Below are 18,893 nucleotides of genomic sequence, written 5' to 3' on the forward strand. Positions count from 1 at the left end.
ACACATACTATTATTGACACTTAGAACTCTTGGTAATACACGTTCGATGATTTCACCAGCTCCGTACATAACCATAATTGTTCAATCGAGCTGTTGTCGAAAATATATTAAAACAATTATTAAACGGTGAGCCAACACGAAAAGGAAGAACAAAACATGAAAAAAGGGAAGAAAGAACAGAATATTACGAAAGCGTGAAACTTACACAGAAATGAATTTCCTTAAATCGTTAACAAATAATGTATCTCTATAACTCCATTTATAACTAGCTAATAGTTCTTTCTCGCAAGTACAATTAACATATAATATGTAACAACTAAGTAATTAACGTTAATCGTTCGTGTGTACAAACATCAGTTTAAATTGCTTTATCTTAGAATCGACGTTTAGTAACATCAATAATAACGTTTATCAGTGAAACTAGAGTCGATGTAAACATTTGTTGGCGGTACGTTCACAGTTAACTGGGGACTGAGATAGAAACATTACGCTAGTGATTCATATGAGCCGTTTATTTTGAAAGTGGCATAAGTCACTTTACCGCAATGAAAAGTGGTGATTTTTTAATGTTTATACGAAATTATTTATACTGAGAAAAATATCAGTATCCTGAGATAACAAATACAAGTAAATCTTCTCGAAAGTTAGCATCCATATTTTGAAACGTGTTAAAACGCAAACCCTTAAATATATCGACTTAAAAACAAAGTGACTTATGCCACTTTCAAAATAAACGGCTCATACGCTTCGTCGTATAGGTAACGGAACTTAGAAAACATTTTCTTTCACTGTATATATCTCTTTCTTGTGCTTGTGACCTAGAAACACATCTACGGGGTGTAAGAATGTTAATAATTATGATTGTATAGGTTCAATTTATATCATTGAATCAATGGAACATTGTAGAAAAGGAATATTGTAATTTACAATATAACCTACCACATCCGAAAAATTCGTCTAATTGTGACAGTCAACAATTGTGTCAACAATTGTCAACAATTGTGACAATTAATTTAATATAACAAAAGGAGAGCAAAATAAAAGAACAAAACCATTAAATAATTTTCGCCATAGGTATGTTAAAACGGAATCGGTAATGGAATATTTATTGGCATTTGAGTCAAGCATTGTATTATATAATACAATAAATGAATGGAAGTCTAAAGAGAGAAAGCGTATTAAGAAGTCGGTTATAAAGGCGATACGTTTGAGCGTTAATTGAATATCGGTGAAATTTTAACGGCTGAAAATTTCTTCACCACCAAGTGTCACGGCTCGATATTATGTACAGTCAAAGGAACTGGCTCTTCTTGAACCTGTGGAAGAGGCTGGAACACAATAGTAATTTATCCCGCACGCGAACGAAATAAATCGATCGATAACGTCTGGGTTCCGCGGTACCGGAGAATGATTCATAACGGTGCACCAGAATGACACTTTCGAGGCAAAAGGGCAGATTCGTATCGTCAATATCGTTTACCTTTTTTCTTTCCTTCTGATGCGAAACATCGACGTGGCATCCTCACGAGAATACAATGTTTCACGTTCACGTTCTTTCTTCACATGTATCGTCGGTCAACTGAAAATACTAATCAGAATCACGAGTACATACATCGACCGGTACCTTGTAATTGTAAGTACAGTGGCCCACAAAAGTGTTCGCACACCTTCTTAAACATAATGACGTTTTTAACTAAATGATTTGAATTTCTTTTTAAATGATAAAGGGACTAGTCTACTAGACGATGACTGAGAATTCAAATCACTCAGTTCAATTTTTAAAAACAGTTATCGTGTTTTAAAAGGTGTACGAATACTTCTGTGGGTCACTGTACGTATATACACCTGATTTCTTGTTTTAAAACAAAATGTCACAATTAAGGGAAAAGAAATTAGATACATATATTTCGATTGAACACTGTTCTAATGGCTCGACCGCGGATTTTATGCATTTATGACAAAATGGAATAGTTGCAATTTAAAGTAGTAGAAAGATGAAAAGAATTCAATAATGACAATGTATTATTTTTAATCTGTTGCGATTATTATTATTATTATTATTATTATTATTATTACTATTACTATTACTATTACTATTATTGTTATTGTTATTGTTAAAGATAGAAAGAACTTGTTGTTTAGTTTCTATTTCTTGGAATTCATGTGATGTTTATTTTACATAAAAATCCGGTCTACTAATAACATTTGTTTGTAAAATTTCACTGTGCCGTATGATAAACTAGGTTAGGAATTTGCATACAAAATGAAATTTGTCTGCATCAGTTGCAAAATGTAGCGATTCATCTGAACAGAAACAGTGATCCCACTAGCTACATGTAAATTGTGGATGCAGGCAAAGCCGTGTTTGCGTCAGTATAGGTCCGTTTGCAGACGGTGTGGTGGCATTTAACCAATCCGTGGCATCGTGGTCGGAGGTTATATTATGCAAGAAGCGCCTTTAGCAAGCGACGACGACGACGCGTCGCGACGCGACGCGGCGACGACGAGGATGACGGCGATGTCGATTTCACGCGGTCCAGCATGGATTCTTGCGAAATTCGTAGTTCGCGTGCAAGTTCTTCATCGAAGAAGCAGCCTTGTGCCGCTGCGTGTTCATCCCCTAATACTAACGCGTCGGCTCTTTCAACAGAGTCGGCAATTTATCGAGTGAAATGTACCCTGTCTGGCTCATTCGGCTTAATTGTCACGAGTTCAATTGATAGTGATATTAATGTACGTGGGTACTGTGTGCCGAATATGTACTTCCTCGAGTGAAATACTCGGAGGATCGAGAGAATAAAATTGTATTCTTTTACAATAAAATTGACAAAATATTCAAGATAATAATTATTTTATTAGCACAAAGTGTTCTGTATCGAATACCTATTAAATTAAAATAATTAAACTTTATTGTGGTATAAATACAAAGCATTAACAATTTAGTGATAGTTAACTAGTTAATTATCAAACTGTGTGAATTAGCAAACTCGGAATACGTGAATGTATTCCATCGCATAAGTTATAAAATGCAAAATTATATTGTCAATTATAGTTATTGCATATATCCTAAATGAAATGTATATATCATAAATGAGTCGTACGTTACAGATAATTTTTTGGCAGTTATGTATCTGCTGGTGTTTACACATTTCAACGGCTTTTCTACTTCAATAAAATTTTTTAAGAAATCATTCCTAAAGTAGATAACAAACTCACCATAAAAACTAGCGTCAGAAGCGGTAAGGACTACTTAAAAAATTGAAACATATTTTGTAATTACACTAAACATTACATTAAGGTTTTATACTTCTTCTTCGTTTGTTTTTTTTTGATAGTTTTTTAGTAATACAATCATTTGCTACAGGTGTATAATTTGTTATATTGCAATCAGAATTTTAAAGATCGGCTTCTAAAGAAGGCCGGAATACCGAATACTCTCTTCGTATGTAAATGTATGGGTTAACGTCGAAATTTACATTAAGATTAAATGTAAACCTCTAACAGCCGATAAATCAATGAGTAAAAGCTTTTTACGTCTGGACTTTCTAAAAACACAGATACTGTTTTGCTAAAAATTATACAAGATATTTCGTAATAAATGCGTCTACAGCTAAATTTTTGCTTCCATAATTAATATTGTGTAAACGTTTATAAACCACGACGAAGCCATTCGTGCCGTATAAATAAATAATGCATTTCAGGATTTAGCGAATCATTTCGCAAAATCTTTCATATTTCACACTTAACGATATCATTTTATGATAAAGTGTTTAATAAAAAATAATAAAATAAATAATAATAAAATGTTCAAAGAACTGTAAGGAACAGAAATTAAATGAAAATAACTTGCTTCTTTTAATAATTTTGATAAGTTGACAGCAGTATGACAAAATAATTAAATTCTCCTTATGTCTTCATAATTTTATATTATAATATAATTATATAAATATTAAATAATATATATTAATATATTATTATATATATATAACATATATATTATTATTAAATAAATATATTAAATATTATAATTATATATATTAGTCACTCATTTTAGCCGTAAGTGCACAAAATCCGCAGAGTCTTGTTATGAGAAAGTGAACAAACGGTCGGAGACTTCGCTCCTTATTATTTTCAACACATAAATAAAAGCTTTTGTCGAGTAATTTGAATGACAATGGAATTTTATGATGCGTTCCTCGAACTCTCCGCTGCGTTGTTTCGGACGCGGAACTCGGCGTTGATCGAAATGTTACTTGGTCTAGGGATGAGAATGAATTATTCGGTTCATTGAGTGTTGACACGAACGGAACTTTCATTCCACCGAGAACCATACAATATCTCGTCAGCCAGCTAAACAGAACGGCAAGCAGGAAGACGGCGCGCGTTCAATCGTCATACCTTTAACGTGATACGCATCGCGACAATCGGCTCGTTAAAAATATTTGCATAAGATAACTTCGGCACGGTCGCCTTACATCTGTTGCACGAACCGCGAGATCCGTTAGCCAGATCGATCAGCGATAGATTCAAGTTAGCATTTTCGTGAGATTCCAGCGAAATAATTCGTTCGCTTTGGTATTTAATGCATTCAGCGTCGCCTCACGATTACCCAAGGAATGCACTTTACGGAGATTTCTATGGAGGAAAAACGAGATGGTTAAGTCTAACGAAGTATAATTTGTTACACTCGTAACGATTTGGCGGTGAATTAACCTCGTACTGTAATTGCATTAGGCCGTGAACCGTTACCTTATTTTATTTCTGTTTTATTATAACGTTTAATGCACGAAATTAGTTAATCTGAAACATCTGATGTACAGCAATTGCATTTGTCAAATCTAGACTAGACATTTTTTTTACACGTTACTGCGAAATTCGTCGATTCTCTATATTTAATATATAAAATTGTTTATAAAATTCAGTCGAACGTATTTTACTCTAATGTTGGTAAGTCATAGTTGGCAGTGCAATTAAGAAACTCTAATGAAATTTCGAAAAATGTATCTTTGAATAATAGTGTAGTTAATTACATTTTTATGGTAAATATACACATGTACAATCTGTTTACCGAAATTGTATAAACAGTATAACCTGTTATACTGTTATTTAGATTCCTATTTTAATTTAATTTTTGTATTTGTATAATTTTCTATCGTATTTGTTAGTGTACGTCACTTTAAGAAACAAACGTATTTCATCATATCTCGCTGAACAATGGCTTGTCGATACTTTCGGATTGCGGAATAATTCTAAAAAACTGATTACAATATTAAATATTCAAAAGATTCAGTCTATCGTAATTTGTGATCGTTTGCGTGTTAAAAAGAAATAATAAATGAATAGTCGAAACGTAGAAGAGTAAAACCTTGAAAAGAGTTTAAGAATAACGATGTGTCAAATTCTTTGCGACTAATTAAAATTACTAGAATAAGATTCATAAATCTTTCGTAATGTTTAACGATAATTTGTTCTCTTCTATGTCTTTTAAGTAATCCATTGTGTTCAATGAAAACAACCGGGCACCGAGAGTGATCTAAATAAATAAATGCGTTCAATGTTTCTCCACAGAGACATCTTAAAAATCTCAATAATTATAAAATGTAGAATCTAAAATCCATCACTTCGACAGTGTAGTTGTCCTTAGTGTTAATTTACTGGGAGAATTACTGGGTTTCTTACGTCTCCAATGTATTGCATTCAGCTGCTCCATTGTTTCTCAAATGGTACTGTTTGTGTCTTAAATCTGTTACTGGCTGAACGAAGCTTTTTGCCTCAATCTATAGGATTCTCCTCCGCTTCGTGCACAATCGATTGTACATACATATAATATCGTTTCGCCTCACGATCAGTCGAGCAAAAAAGGAAGAGGCACGAGTCACGACCCGTGTGTCGAAGCGCTTGGTCTATGTATACGAACTCGAAGCCGATTATCTAATGTCGTGGCATCTATATTTATAGCGAACAGAGGGCGAGGAAATTCCTTAACGAAACCTGATCAACGGAAATTTCTCTGAAAGTATGCACCATTGAAATTCACGTAATTCATTACGAAGTCGACTGTGAATAAATTACATATTTGCCACCGAAACAAAGTCCTGCGATTTCTTATCGATGACAATTTCGTGGATTCACGAACAACTTTAAAACCTTAATATAACCTTAACGTTAACAATTTACAACAAATTTTAATTTTTTAACGCCCTAAATGGAATGATTAAACGAAATAATTAAACGAAAAGAAAAAAGTTTCTATAGTTTTAAACAACATTCTTCTTCTTCTTCGTACTTTCATTTTTATGGTAATTCTGAAATTCTACTTTTGTCGACATTCGCCAGATTTTAATATCAACAGTAGTTTTGGAATGGTTCGGATAATATAATGTAATAATTGTAAAGTGATGTTCATTGTAATTCTTGTGTTTTTCACTCTTGGATCATTCTCGTATAATTTTATTTCGAGAGTTCACATATATAAAAGATTGTACTATTTACAGTAAATGAAGCGTACAGGAGCTATAGGAAAATATTTACAGTGACTCGCATTAATACTCGGACACGATATTATTAAAAGAATTATTGCTCCTTTTTATTGTTTATGATAGTATTATCGAATCAATTGTTTTCTCATATAATAAAGCACTTCTTAAAGTAAGTAGAAACATACATTTTGTTTATTTATTGCACATGTTATTTTTTATAATAAGCGATAAACAAGATTGTGACAATAAGCAATAATTTTTCTAATAATGTCGTATCCTAATATTAATGCGAGTCACTGCATATATTATTATATCCTTCTGGTCAATTGATATTTTAGAATGAATAATTAAATGGAGAACATCCAATCGACAGTCGATGCACAAGTTCAACATACAATCGTTCTTAGTAACTTTTTCCAATATAGACTTCTACGAGAACACAACTCTAAGTGAAACACAGAGAGGACATAAACATTTGTTCATCAAAATATGTATAACCTACGCGATCTTCTGCTATGTCTATATAATTTGCTGCGCAAACAATTCACCGTACTATCGCCTACCATCGCTAAAGTGGTTTTAATATCAGAAAGTTCTGCGCTATGACAACCATTAAAGGTCTGCATCGCAATAAACTAATACGCTGTTAGAGCATTGTAAATTGTAATCCGTGCGTAAGGGCCATTGTCGTATATTTTTTCGCGTGACACAGATTACACAACGCACTATAAAATCATCGAGAACACACTTGGTTGTTGTTTATGCAACGAAGTCTCCGATAGTCTCTCGGTAGACGTAGAAGCTAACACCCACGTAGACGGATGCGAGGATTATTAAAAGCATCGAGCACGCAACGTGGCTACGTACAACTACGCGACGCAGCAAATGTTCAGGACGACGTGTGTGCACCTTCGATTACGTCGTTCTTGGTTCTACTGTTTTTCGGTCAATTACGAGGATATAAGAAGAAGAGAAATTCATGCGCGCACACGCTCGTCCCATAGAGAACGTAGATCTCCACAGGGTTCGAAGATCGAAGAAGAGTCATCTTCTTCTTCCTCTTTTGTGTCGTCTCCGTGTTCGCCTCCGGAGACCACCTCGCTTTCGGACATTAGCATAAATAAGCGATCGGTTTTACGTAACCGCGGCGGTTCTCTTTCTAAACTTTTGCACGGGCTTTCTTCGGCTGCTCCTCGGCGAGAGATCGGTAACGATTTTCGATGCTACACGCAGTGCGGAATTTAAAAAGGTACTCTGCAATTAGCACCGACAAGGTCGCACTGACGCAAGCTCCTTCGTTCCTCCCTGCGAACATAATTTTTCATCTGAATGCCGTTGAATATATTTGCAAGATTTAAACGTTACGCCGATTCCGCAAAACACGATGTTTCGATCCTGGCGCGAATCTTGTCGCGTTCCCTACCGTCATCGTGTTACTAAAAGTCGTGATTTCATAATGTTGTACGGTGAAAAAATGATGAAGCGCTAAAAAATACTAGTTCACGGAAGCTGAATTTTTTACAAAGACTGAATAAATGTCAAGTTGCGTTTGATATATGCCATGGCCAATATTTTTATGTCCCGGCATGACGAAATCCCCGATTTGCAACGGTGACTGCAGCATCGTACGGTCATAACCTTAAATAATACGAAAAGATCAATTTTAGCATAAAATTTATAATTGAGATGATGATGATGATGATTATTCATTAGCAGAATATTTAAATTGACTATGTTTTACCGTTTAGGCCAGTAGGTAACGTTAATGTCATCTTAGCACAAGGACGCCGGACTATCGTTTATTTCTTTCGCCATAAAATTGCTTCAAAAGGATGAAGTCAGAGAAGAAGTCTATAAAAATGCACTGGTTAGAATTTTTCGAAAACGAAAGTGAAAAGTTTTTCGGAGATAGTACAGTGAATATTACCGGAAGATGGTAGACAGATGATAACAGTAAAAGATTGCATTTAGATACTTTTCACTCTATTATATGTATGTTTACTGCTTCCTCGTAAATTAATTTAATTTATTTAAATACACATTTATTATATAAATGTGTATTTATTATATTTAATATATAAATGTGTATTTATTATATTTAATATATAAATGTGTATTTAAATAAATAAATTTTATTATATAAATAAACATTTATCTAAACTACTTCATTTCTACATTCACTAAACCAATTTTTCTTCTAAATGTTCTAACTTCCATCAGTTTTCGTTGTTTTCACTAAAAATGTTATCAAATAATATACAGAGTGTCCCATAAATGTCTCGCTCGGCCGTCTCGCGCCAGCTGATCTCGCCTCTTATTGGTCACTTTTTGTCGTTAATAACTCGTAAACATAACCGCGGATTGCATTTCCGCTAAGGACAAAGTTACTTCAAATGACCTCAGGAACCCCGCATTTCCGAATTGCGAAACATTTTTAGGACATCCTGTATAAGTCTATGCAAAAGCTACACCATTTAAAGTTTTCGATTTTATAAGATTACAAATTATTGTATTCAATAAATGTTCTTTTTAACTCCACGATGTATTATTTTATATATTATATATGTATTATTTTCAACAAAAAATGCAAATTAAGTGCCTTACAATAGAAGTATATGTGTCAGGTTACACCTTGTATAGAATTATTTTTGTTTCGTAGTGTCCTGCGATAAATACAGAGGAATAGGCGTCACCGTTGTGACCAGTGCAGGCGTGAAAATTAACTACGCACGACGACGCATGCGCAGGACGTCTACCGGGCGAATATTGTAATTCTGAACTAGGATGGCGACGCGACGCAAAGCTGCGTATGGTTTTACAATGTTCACCCAGTAGACGGCCTGCGCATGCGTCGTCGTGCGTAGTTAATTTTCCTGCTTGCACTGGTTCTGGTTATGAAACATAACCGAATTAGCTGCTAATTACAATATCGTTTATTATGCGATGCCGTGAATGGTTTGCGTAATCATTGGATCTTATGATCATAATTAAAAACAAAAAATGTGAACATCGGTGAACGATGAATAATCTTCATGTCACGACATGCTAGACCCAATTTGTAGAAAGCTGTGTTGATACAATGGAGGCACCTTATATGGTTTAACTAATATTCTCATTAAGGAGAATTCCGGTTATATAATATCGGATAAATCTGGGGTACCTTCTAAGTTGAAGATGTCTCTCTGTCGACTGTTTGGCGTCCGGACAATGAATTTTTTATCTCAATAAATAAATAAATAAATAAATATATATATTTATTTATTATATTTATTATTATATAATTATTATATTATATTTATTATTATTATTATTTATTATCAATTACAATAAGTATATTTAGAAGAAATAAATACATTTAAAACAAAATGAAAGTAAACAGTAAAATCTTCATTTTACTTTGAAATATTTCACGAATAAAAAACCATAAAAAAATTGAATTGTTAAATTTATTAAACAGATAAAAAGATTTTCAAGACACGATTTAGATACAATTATTTATTAATAACTTCTACGGAACAACGTATAATTCGTATAACGTGTCCATAAACATCAGTCTGATGATCCCCTGTTCAAACTTATATAGCTACAAGCATACTAATTGATCTATCAGGTCGTACGGAGAACGCGTAATCTTCGATTTTCAAAAGACCATCAAATCGGTAGGTAAAGTTTAAAGATTAAGTAAGAGTTGGTTTAGAAAGAAAACGAACGAATGATCTACGCAAGCTTTCACTATTTTACGGTAAACAACGCATCGCAATGCCTATTAAGCAATTCAATGAGACGTTAAACGAAGTTGATTGGTAGCGTAATTGCAATCGCGAGAGTACCCGCGTTTAGTAAAACGCAGACTGGTATAGCGAGCGCAATTATCATTATTTGCCATTAGGAGCGCGATAAAAAAAATAAAGTGGAAACAAAATTTTCTGTTCGATAATTTCGATCTGTTGCTCTGGATAATTACCTAGCTACAAAAAAAAAGAAGAAGAAATCAGCTGTGTTCCACGACAAGTTCCTTGCCCATTGTTTAATCCCCGTTTGGTATGTCTGGCGAAGATTCGAGGAAGATGCGTCGTGGTGAAACACCTACACTATATTGCCGACGAAAATGGTTTCCACCCTGAAGGAGAGCATCTTCCTCAAAATTAAATGTTTCTGGAACACGCCCGACACCCGACTGATCTTGCGAATAACGTGCCAACCATCGTACCATAATAATCAATTCTAATCCCATTGAAACTGAAGCTCAGATTACTTTAACATCTTCTATCGAAGACACTCGTACATAACATTTATTCACCAGTCTCCTTCCTTATAATAGTGCTGTTGATGTTGAATAAAGACGAAACTTATTAACCCTCTATGGGCCGAATTTTTTTCTTAAATATAAAAAAATTTACGCAACGGAAAATCTATTATTATAAACCTATATATGCTAATCAAAAAGATATTTAACAGTTTGAACAACTTTATTATAATTAACTCAATTTGTAACTTTGAAGTAACAACGGCTTACAATGTTTCCACTTCGGTGCATAAATGCTTAAGCGTGAAGTTCCATAAAACAGTTTGAATTCGACGTTAAACATCGATGTACGTTGCATTTGGAACTGGTTGCCAAATAGTTTTTTGTGGTCCTGAATTTTCCTCGTCCGACGATAATTCGGTACTAAATTCATCGTCGCTGTCAATAATATTTATGCGTCGTCTGGTAAAAGCTACTGGATGATCTTCATCGGACTCAGAATCTAATAAAGAATCTTCGGATCTATTACCGCTGATGCGTCTAATTCTAATTCCTCTTTTATTTTTATATGATTTTGCATCCATATTTTGGGTATTCGATATATAAATTTGAAAATAGAAGAAAGCACAACTATTATCCTAAATACACTCGAATCTCTATCACGATATCCCAATGTAACCTGAAAGTTACAAAACTGTATCCTATACAAATAGTAACAAAATGATTATTGAAATGCGACTAAATAAATTGTTATCGATATACGAACTCAGAGCTATTATATACGCTTTCTTTTATTGAGTAAACACCGACAAAAGCACAAATAATCTCAATTGCACAAGATGGTCCCTTTGGTTTCTATCTGCAGACAACTTGCAAGGTATTTATTTTGACATTTCAGGTTAATGGTGCTGCCAACTGTCGTCAATATTGTTATCGGTTATTTCAGAGGCATTATATAATTAAGACGCATACATCATCTAGTGAAAAAAGCTAAAACTATTAGGTAAAATGTGGATATATTAGCTTGTGACTTGAAAGTTACATGGGCCCATAGAGGGTTAAAACGAAAGAGTACCTAATTTTTTAGATATCTCTTTGATGCCTCGTCTATGCCAGTACCCCATTTTCGTACGAGACACACGTAAATTTAGTGATTGGTCCATTCTGATACCTGATGTGTGGTATTATACTGTATATGGTTATATGTACTACAAAATAATTTAACAATCAACTATTAGAGTATTTTCAAAACAACAGTAAACTTTGGTTATAAAATCAGCTGTGCTCCACGACAAGTTCCTTGCCCATTGTTTAATCCTCGTTTGGTATGTCTGGCGAAGATTCGAGGAAGATGCGTTCGTGGTGAAACCGCGGGTTTCGCCGTTGGTCACTCTTCCTCGAATTCCTGTCCGACATTCACCGCCTCTTCCTTTGTCGGTCATCGTTCTGCCACCGCCACCTAGCCAATGCCACACGAAGATTTCGACATCGCAGCCGCAGAAATTTTGGCTGCGGCGCCGCGGGTGGGGGCAGAATTCGTATCGAAATCCGTGTATATAATCGCCGTGGACCAGCATCGAATCAGTATCGTGATCTAGCACATCTCAGCTGTCTCATCTCCTTCGAGAACCCGACGAAAAACCGATCAAAAAAAAATCCAACCATGAAGCTGGTGCGTGTCAACATTATTCGTTAAACGCTTCTTTCCGGGTCGCCGACTGTATCCGTGTTCGATATACAACTCGAGCGAGCGAGGACTCTCGGATATCTTCCCCGACTCGATTTCACCCTGGATTCCAATAGCTCCTCTCTGTGATCGCGATACAATTTCCAGTGGTTCTCATGTGATCCGCGTAAACGTTGCCCGGCGGGCGATCGCGGCTCACGACGATCTCTGGCGCGGCGGTTACACTTGTCCGACACGATTTTTGTAGAGCTTCACTCCCTGAACAAGAATCCGAAAACCGAATTGCTCCATCACCCTCAGTTTTTTTAAATAAACGAACTTTTGTAAAAACCCAAAGTTTTCGACAAAAATGAGGTATTGCATGAAAAGTACAAACGCTAGAAAGTTCTGATCAGTCTCAAAAGATAGAGAAAAGTTTTCCGGATATAGTGGCATGCAATTTATTAATTGTTTTTGGTCCTAAATAGCAATAAATTAATGTACATCGTTCTACTCAAAATGTATATCGTTCTGACACTTCTATATCAGGCCGTTTCTTCTTCAGAAATGTCTACAGAATCCGATCCTGGGTAGAGTTTTCGTGCTGAACAAAGAACTTTTCGTAAAAATACAAAAATATTGCGGAGAAACTGCGCGCGTCGACGCTTTTTTAAACTTTGACATCAATTCATTGCTATTTAGGACCAAAAACAATTAATAAATTGCATGCCGCTATATTCGAGAAACTCTCTTCTATCTTTTAACACCGATTAGAACTTTCTAACGATTTTACTTTTCATGCGATACCTCATTTTTATCGAAAATTTTGGATTTTTACAAAAGTTTTCTTATTCAGGGAGTGAAGCTCTACAAGAATTTCACAGTGGCTATGGGAACCCAGAAAAAAAGTTTGATTTTGTCGGACGGTGTTACCGGCGCGTGCAATTAACGTGCACTTTAACGATCGTTATCTATCATTAAAGACACAACAATACGCGGCGCAATTACGTAGTAAAACCGCTATCATTGTTCTCCCGTTGAAATGCAAATATGTTGTTAATTTATTTCAAGTAAATCACCGATTACGGATCTCGGTTTACATAACGCACAGATGTCCGTCGCGAAAATTAGCGCCCTCTACGTGGCCGGTCTGAAACACAATGACAATGACGGATCACGCGAGCCTATTACACGAGCGTCTCGGCGTGTTAACGTGTCATGTTATTCCGTATCATTGTAAATCGTAACAATCCTCGGCAATCAGATATCGCACACGCCACGAGGAGATACATCTCGTAAGAGTTCGTGCAGAGATTTGATAACCGCGCACGTAAGAAGATCTCTTTTGGTTACGCGATACACGAAGTTGATGTACTTTAACTATTTGAAAAGAAAGTATTACTTTTTCACAAATAGTAATATTGTACAACTTTATAGCTCTATATTTTGTATTTGCTTCAGAATTTTGCACTAAACTGAAATATAATCAACATTTTTAAGTTAATCATTTTTCATATACATGGACGATGCTTAATTTTGTATATATATTTATTTGTATATATATTGTATTCTATTTATATATATATTAAATATTATATATATATAATATAATATAAATATATATAATATAATATAATATAAATATAATATATATATACGCGATACCGGTAATTCTTGTATGTTTTGCGAATTAACATCGGTTTCGCGAGATTCCCGCGACAGCGACACGCGCGCAACGACGAATCCTATTGTATCGGCCAACGACGTGTCATGCAAATTTCACTTTCTTCGCAGTTCCTTGCTGTCGCTCTCTTCGTCGCCGCCGCATACGCTGTCCCTCTCGTGCCCGAGAACGACGTAGTGCTGGTCAAAGAAACACCTTCCGACAACATCGGCCTAGGCGGCTACAATTACGGATACGAATTGTCGAATGGCCAGGCCCACCAGGAAACCGCCGAAGTCATTAACCAAGGAACCGAACACGAGGCCCTCGCTGTCCGCGGAAGCTTCAGCTGGGTCGACCCGCAGACCAACGTCAGATACAACGTGAACTATGTCGCTGACGAAAATGGTTTCCACCCACAGGGTGAACACATTCCCGCTTAAATTGTATACGACCTCGTTTAAATAAATCCTTCACCAAAACATTCGTTCGTTACCGATTTACTCTCGACGCCTGTTTCGTTCGCCGATTTTATTCGGGTGACACGCGCTTTGGAAACGTTTTATTCGTCAGGAGTTGTGTCATACGAATGGATTCGTCTAAAAGCAACAACGTTTCTAGAGCGAGAACTCGTTAACATTCCTGTCCCTTGGTTGACATGTACGAATCAAGCTCGTTTTCTTAAACGTTGTTAACAATTGGACTATCCTGTAAAATCGTACAAAAAGTTGAATGCAAAATGTGACTTTATTGCGGCAAGATAGAGCGAAGGAATAGTGATTATGCCGATGTAACTTAAAATAAAGTCCTGATTTTGTTCACTAGTGAACGAACGGTAACATAACGAATAATAATAATAAAATATATATATATATATATTATATTATTATATTCTATATTATATATATATATATATATATATAATAATAATAATAATAATATATATAATAAATAAAATAAATATATAAACAATAATAAAATAAATGTATATAATAAACTAGAATAATGATGATAATCATAAGTTATACAAATGTTATTTTTAATACACTACAAGATTACGGTATACTATAATACTAAAAAAACTTATTCGATGCTGGATTCTTCACTATTTTTTTCAGTTGTACTGGTCTTTGATGCTTGAAAAAGTGCACGATGAAATTGTAAGAATAAAGCCTAGCCGGGTAAGATGGCCAAATCTGTTCTTCGCGGTATTTCAACGCGTGTTACACCGTTCGTTAGTTGACAAAGAAAAACTGTAAAATATCAACCTTATAGCTTCACCAGAAGGGTAGTTACAGGATTTAGATTGAGATCCCATAGATAGATCCAATAGACCAAACAATTTGGTCTATTTTATGTAACAGGTCGCATGTTACAGAATTTTTGGAGATTTTACTTTTTTTGGAAATTAAACTTTTTTTTTGTCCATTCAATCTGTATATTATGTAACGTTAAACATTTCTACGCTCAAATAAGTAACATCTGTAATGTAAAAAATTAAGTTCGAAATAAATCAAAACGGAAATTGTGTTGTGCCTGACATACATATAACAAATATAGCAACATATAGCAAATATAAGCAACGGCTAGAACCTCCGCCTGCAAAAATTTTGGACTCGTTTTGAGCCCCGCCGATTTGGGTAAAGGAGATACGATTATGAGAGAGTGAGAGAGAGAGAGAGAGAGAGAAAGACAAAGGAAACAAATTATTCTAGCAATCAAGGTTAACAACTTTTTTCCTTATAAAGTATAGTCAGTATTATTGTAACACATAAATATAAATCGTTTTCTCAAGAGAAGGTGAAATTGTGACATGTGCAAACAATATGGTCTTATAACGATAAGAGTTTATTGAAGTAGACACAGTTTTCTAGAATTGTACGATACAATAAGATTAACAGCGTCGAACATAATAATGCAATTTTTAAAGATATAAAAATGATACTAAAAATACTGATCTATTTTGTTTAAATATACGTAGTATGTGTACAATAATGATAGACTTATTTGCACATTTCTTATATATGTTATTTATTAACGATTAAAGTGATTTTACCTTGGTATTATCCTGATTGACAACAATGTACGAATAAAATCTATAATAATAGATTTTACGTTGATGTTACGTTAATAATAGATTACGTTTATTTTTATTTTTACGTTTATCTTACAAATATGTACGCAACGCAAAAGCTATGCAAATTACGAGCAATTACCATTGTGTTACTTAACGCGAATACCTTGAAGATACTTGAGAACCTTGAAAAAAGACAGGAAGGGTAGCGATTTTGCAGGGTAAAAAATAAAGCTCGTGTAAAAATTAAGTATCAATGTCATAAAAAATGTAAATATAACTATAATAATAAATTATATGTATTACGCGTCGCAAGGTATTACTGTTATTATATATTTATTGTCTTTTTATTTATTTAATGCATACTATGCATTAAAAAATAAAAACAAATAATTGTACAATTCGTTGTTTTGTAAAAGTAAGAGGGGAGGGATTGTGAACGTTTGAAGATGTTCCATAAAGTGCCAATTTCACCTATTACCACAGAGCGTTCGATGATGATACACCCTGAAGATGATTACGTCGTTGACGAGGACAGTTTCGTAATGATTCTCGTTGTAAAAGATCGCCGGTTAGTTTGACCGGTTTCTCTTGATTCGTCTATAAACGAGGTTTTGAAATCGATTATTCTTCCGGTCCCATCCTCAGGTTCTCTCCGAAATATTTTTAGGTGCACATATCCATTACGATGACAGTCAAGCAAGTCAAGTTATTCATCAATGGAATTTAATGTCCAGGGCTATGACAAATTTATTGAGATTGTGACAAATTTATTGGTACTTAATAAACGAATTTATAAATATCTACACGTTTTCGTATACACCATGAATACCATTGCTAAATATGTATGTATTTAAAACTACATACCTCCTTACTTGCTGATACAATTAACAAACGTGTAAATTAATAAAAATCGGCGGTGCTTTTGCCAGAAAAAATTTCTCGGTTTCAATCTATGAACATGAACATAATAATTTGCATAAAATTTGTTCATAAGCACATACTTTAAATGGACACTAACACCTTCAATTTCTTTTCGATGTACAAAAATGTTCTTGTGAAGTACCCTTATGTCATATATGCAGATCATTGAAGATATAGATACATTTTAAGTAATACCAATATAAACGAAAGGATTATAATATAAACTCCTGTTATTATATTTTATGTCGTTTTTAATTTTCTCATTATTTGTAAAGAGAAAGCATGTCTTTAATTTAATATCCTTAAAAATTAAAGTAAATGTAAGTAAGTATTGAATATATGTACCTGCATACCAGTATACCAGTTTTCGCACTATTTGAACAATTTTCCGGAAAAAATAAATTGAAAATATCTTAAATATGGTTACAACTGAACAACATATCTTTCCGAACACACGAGTTATAGAAAAGTGGAATGCGTAATAAAATTCTTAAATTAGCATGTACATAATTCTTTTCTATGCTACTCTACACGAAGTTGATGTACTTTAACTATTCGAAAAGAAAGTATTATCTTCGCACAAATAGTAATATATTGTACAACTTTATAGCTCTATATTTTGTATTTGCTTAAGAATTTTGCACTAAATTGAAATATAATCAACATTTTTAAGTTGATCATTTTTCATATACATGGACGATGCTTAATTTTGTATATATATTATATTATATTTATGTATATTATATATTATTTATTTGTATTATTTTGTGTATATATATATTTATTTATTATATATATATATATATATATATATATATATATATATATATGAAACCTTATTAAAAAATCGAAAACTTCAATTTCGCCACAGGCCCACACAGGCGTGTGATGAAGGTCGACTCATTAACAATTCTGTCTCTAGTATATCCAGGGAAGGTGAAAGGTGAATTTATTGTGGTTTCGAGCAAATTTTGGCAGGAGGAGGACTGCTATAAAATTGCTGGCTGCTTTCAGAAACCACATCAGTCCTCCAAACAAGACAAGCCATACACATCCACTTTCAAAATGAAAACAGTAGGTATCATCGAGGATAACAGAGTGTTATATTTGCTAACATTTCTAGTAATGAATTTGTTTTTACAAGTTTTTAAATACATTTTATAAATACCTCTAGCAAATAGATACACTATATTGTAAAGCGACTATTAACTGCTACGTTTGATACAGAATAATTCTAACAATAATATTGAAAAATTTGCATATGAAATATTTCATTCTTTCTAGATCATTGTCTTCGCCGCCCTCGTCGCTATTGCTCTGGCTGCGCCCGCTTTACGAGAACCGGAAGTTGTACTCCTTAAAGAGACTCCGTCCGATAATGTTGGTCTGGGCAACTACAATTATGGTTTTCAACTGTCCGATGGTTCTTCCAAGCAAGAGGTAGCGGAATTAGTTAATGGCGGCACCGATGGTCAATTCCTGAAAGTTCGTGGCAGTTTCTCTTTCGTCGATCCGGTTACCAACGTTGCCTACACCGTCAACTATGTTGCCGACGAAAATGGTTTCCACCCTGAAGGAGAGCATCTTCCTCAGAATTAAATGTTTCTGGAACACGCCCGACACCCGACTGATCTTGCGAATAACGTGCCAGCCATCAATTCTAATCCCATTGAAACTGAAGCTCAGATTACTCTAATATCTTCTATCGAAGACATTTGTACATAACATTTATTCACCAGTCTCCTTCCTTGTAATAGTGCTGTTGATGTTGAATAAAGACGAAACTTATTAAAACGAAAGAGTACCTAATTTTTTAGATATCTCTTTGATACCTCGTCTAT

General features: G+C 34.3%; 2 protein-coding genes and 2 long non-coding RNA genes across 4 annotated transcripts; 2 read left to right on the forward strand and 2 right to left on the reverse strand.

Annotated features, from left to right (window-relative positions):
- Positions 1–1,059: 1,059 nt before the first annotated feature.
- LOC117217708 (uncharacterized) lies at positions 1,060–1,757 on the reverse strand. Its single transcript, XR_004489619.2, has 2 exons — positions 1,481–1,757; positions 1,060–1,328 (listed from the first exon to the last, which is right to left on the reverse strand). It is a non-coding gene; the product is annotated as an uncharacterized LOC117217708 (long non-coding RNA).
- Positions 1,758–10,929: 9,172 nt separating this feature from the next.
- LOC143259929 (uncharacterized) lies at positions 10,930–11,665 on the reverse strand. The gene is made up of 2 exons (XR_013033981.1): positions 11,492–11,665; positions 10,930–11,404 (listed from the first exon to the last, which is right to left on the reverse strand). It is a non-coding gene; the product is annotated as an uncharacterized LOC143259929 (long non-coding RNA).
- A 576-nt stretch (positions 11,666–12,241) lies between these two features.
- Positions 12,242–14,538, forward strand: CPR12 (cuticular protein 12). The gene is made up of 2 exons (XM_033465500.2): positions 12,242–12,397; positions 14,186–14,538. Exons 1-2 carry the CDS (start codon positions 12,389–12,391, stop codon positions 14,495–14,497), a joined length of 321 nt encoding a protein of 106 aa, XP_033321391.1. The 5' UTR covers positions 12,242–12,388; the 3' UTR covers positions 14,498–14,538.
- A 3,500-nt stretch (positions 14,539–18,038) lies between these two features.
- Positions 18,039–18,851, forward strand: CPR13 (cuticular protein 13). The gene is made up of 2 exons (XM_076524090.1): positions 18,039–18,126; positions 18,337–18,851. The coding sequence occupies exons 1-2, from the start codon at positions 18,118–18,120 to the stop codon at positions 18,649–18,651; spliced, it is 324 nt and encodes a 107-aa protein (XP_076380205.1). The 5' UTR covers positions 18,039–18,117; the 3' UTR covers positions 18,652–18,851.
- Positions 18,852–18,893: the final 42 nt, after the last annotated feature.

This window comes from Megalopta genalis, chromosome 8, assembly GCF_051020955.1.
Source record: "Megalopta genalis isolate 19385.01 chromosome 8, iyMegGena1_principal, whole genome shotgun sequence".
NCBI lineage: Eukaryota > Metazoa > Arthropoda > Insecta > Hymenoptera > Halictidae > Megalopta > Megalopta genalis.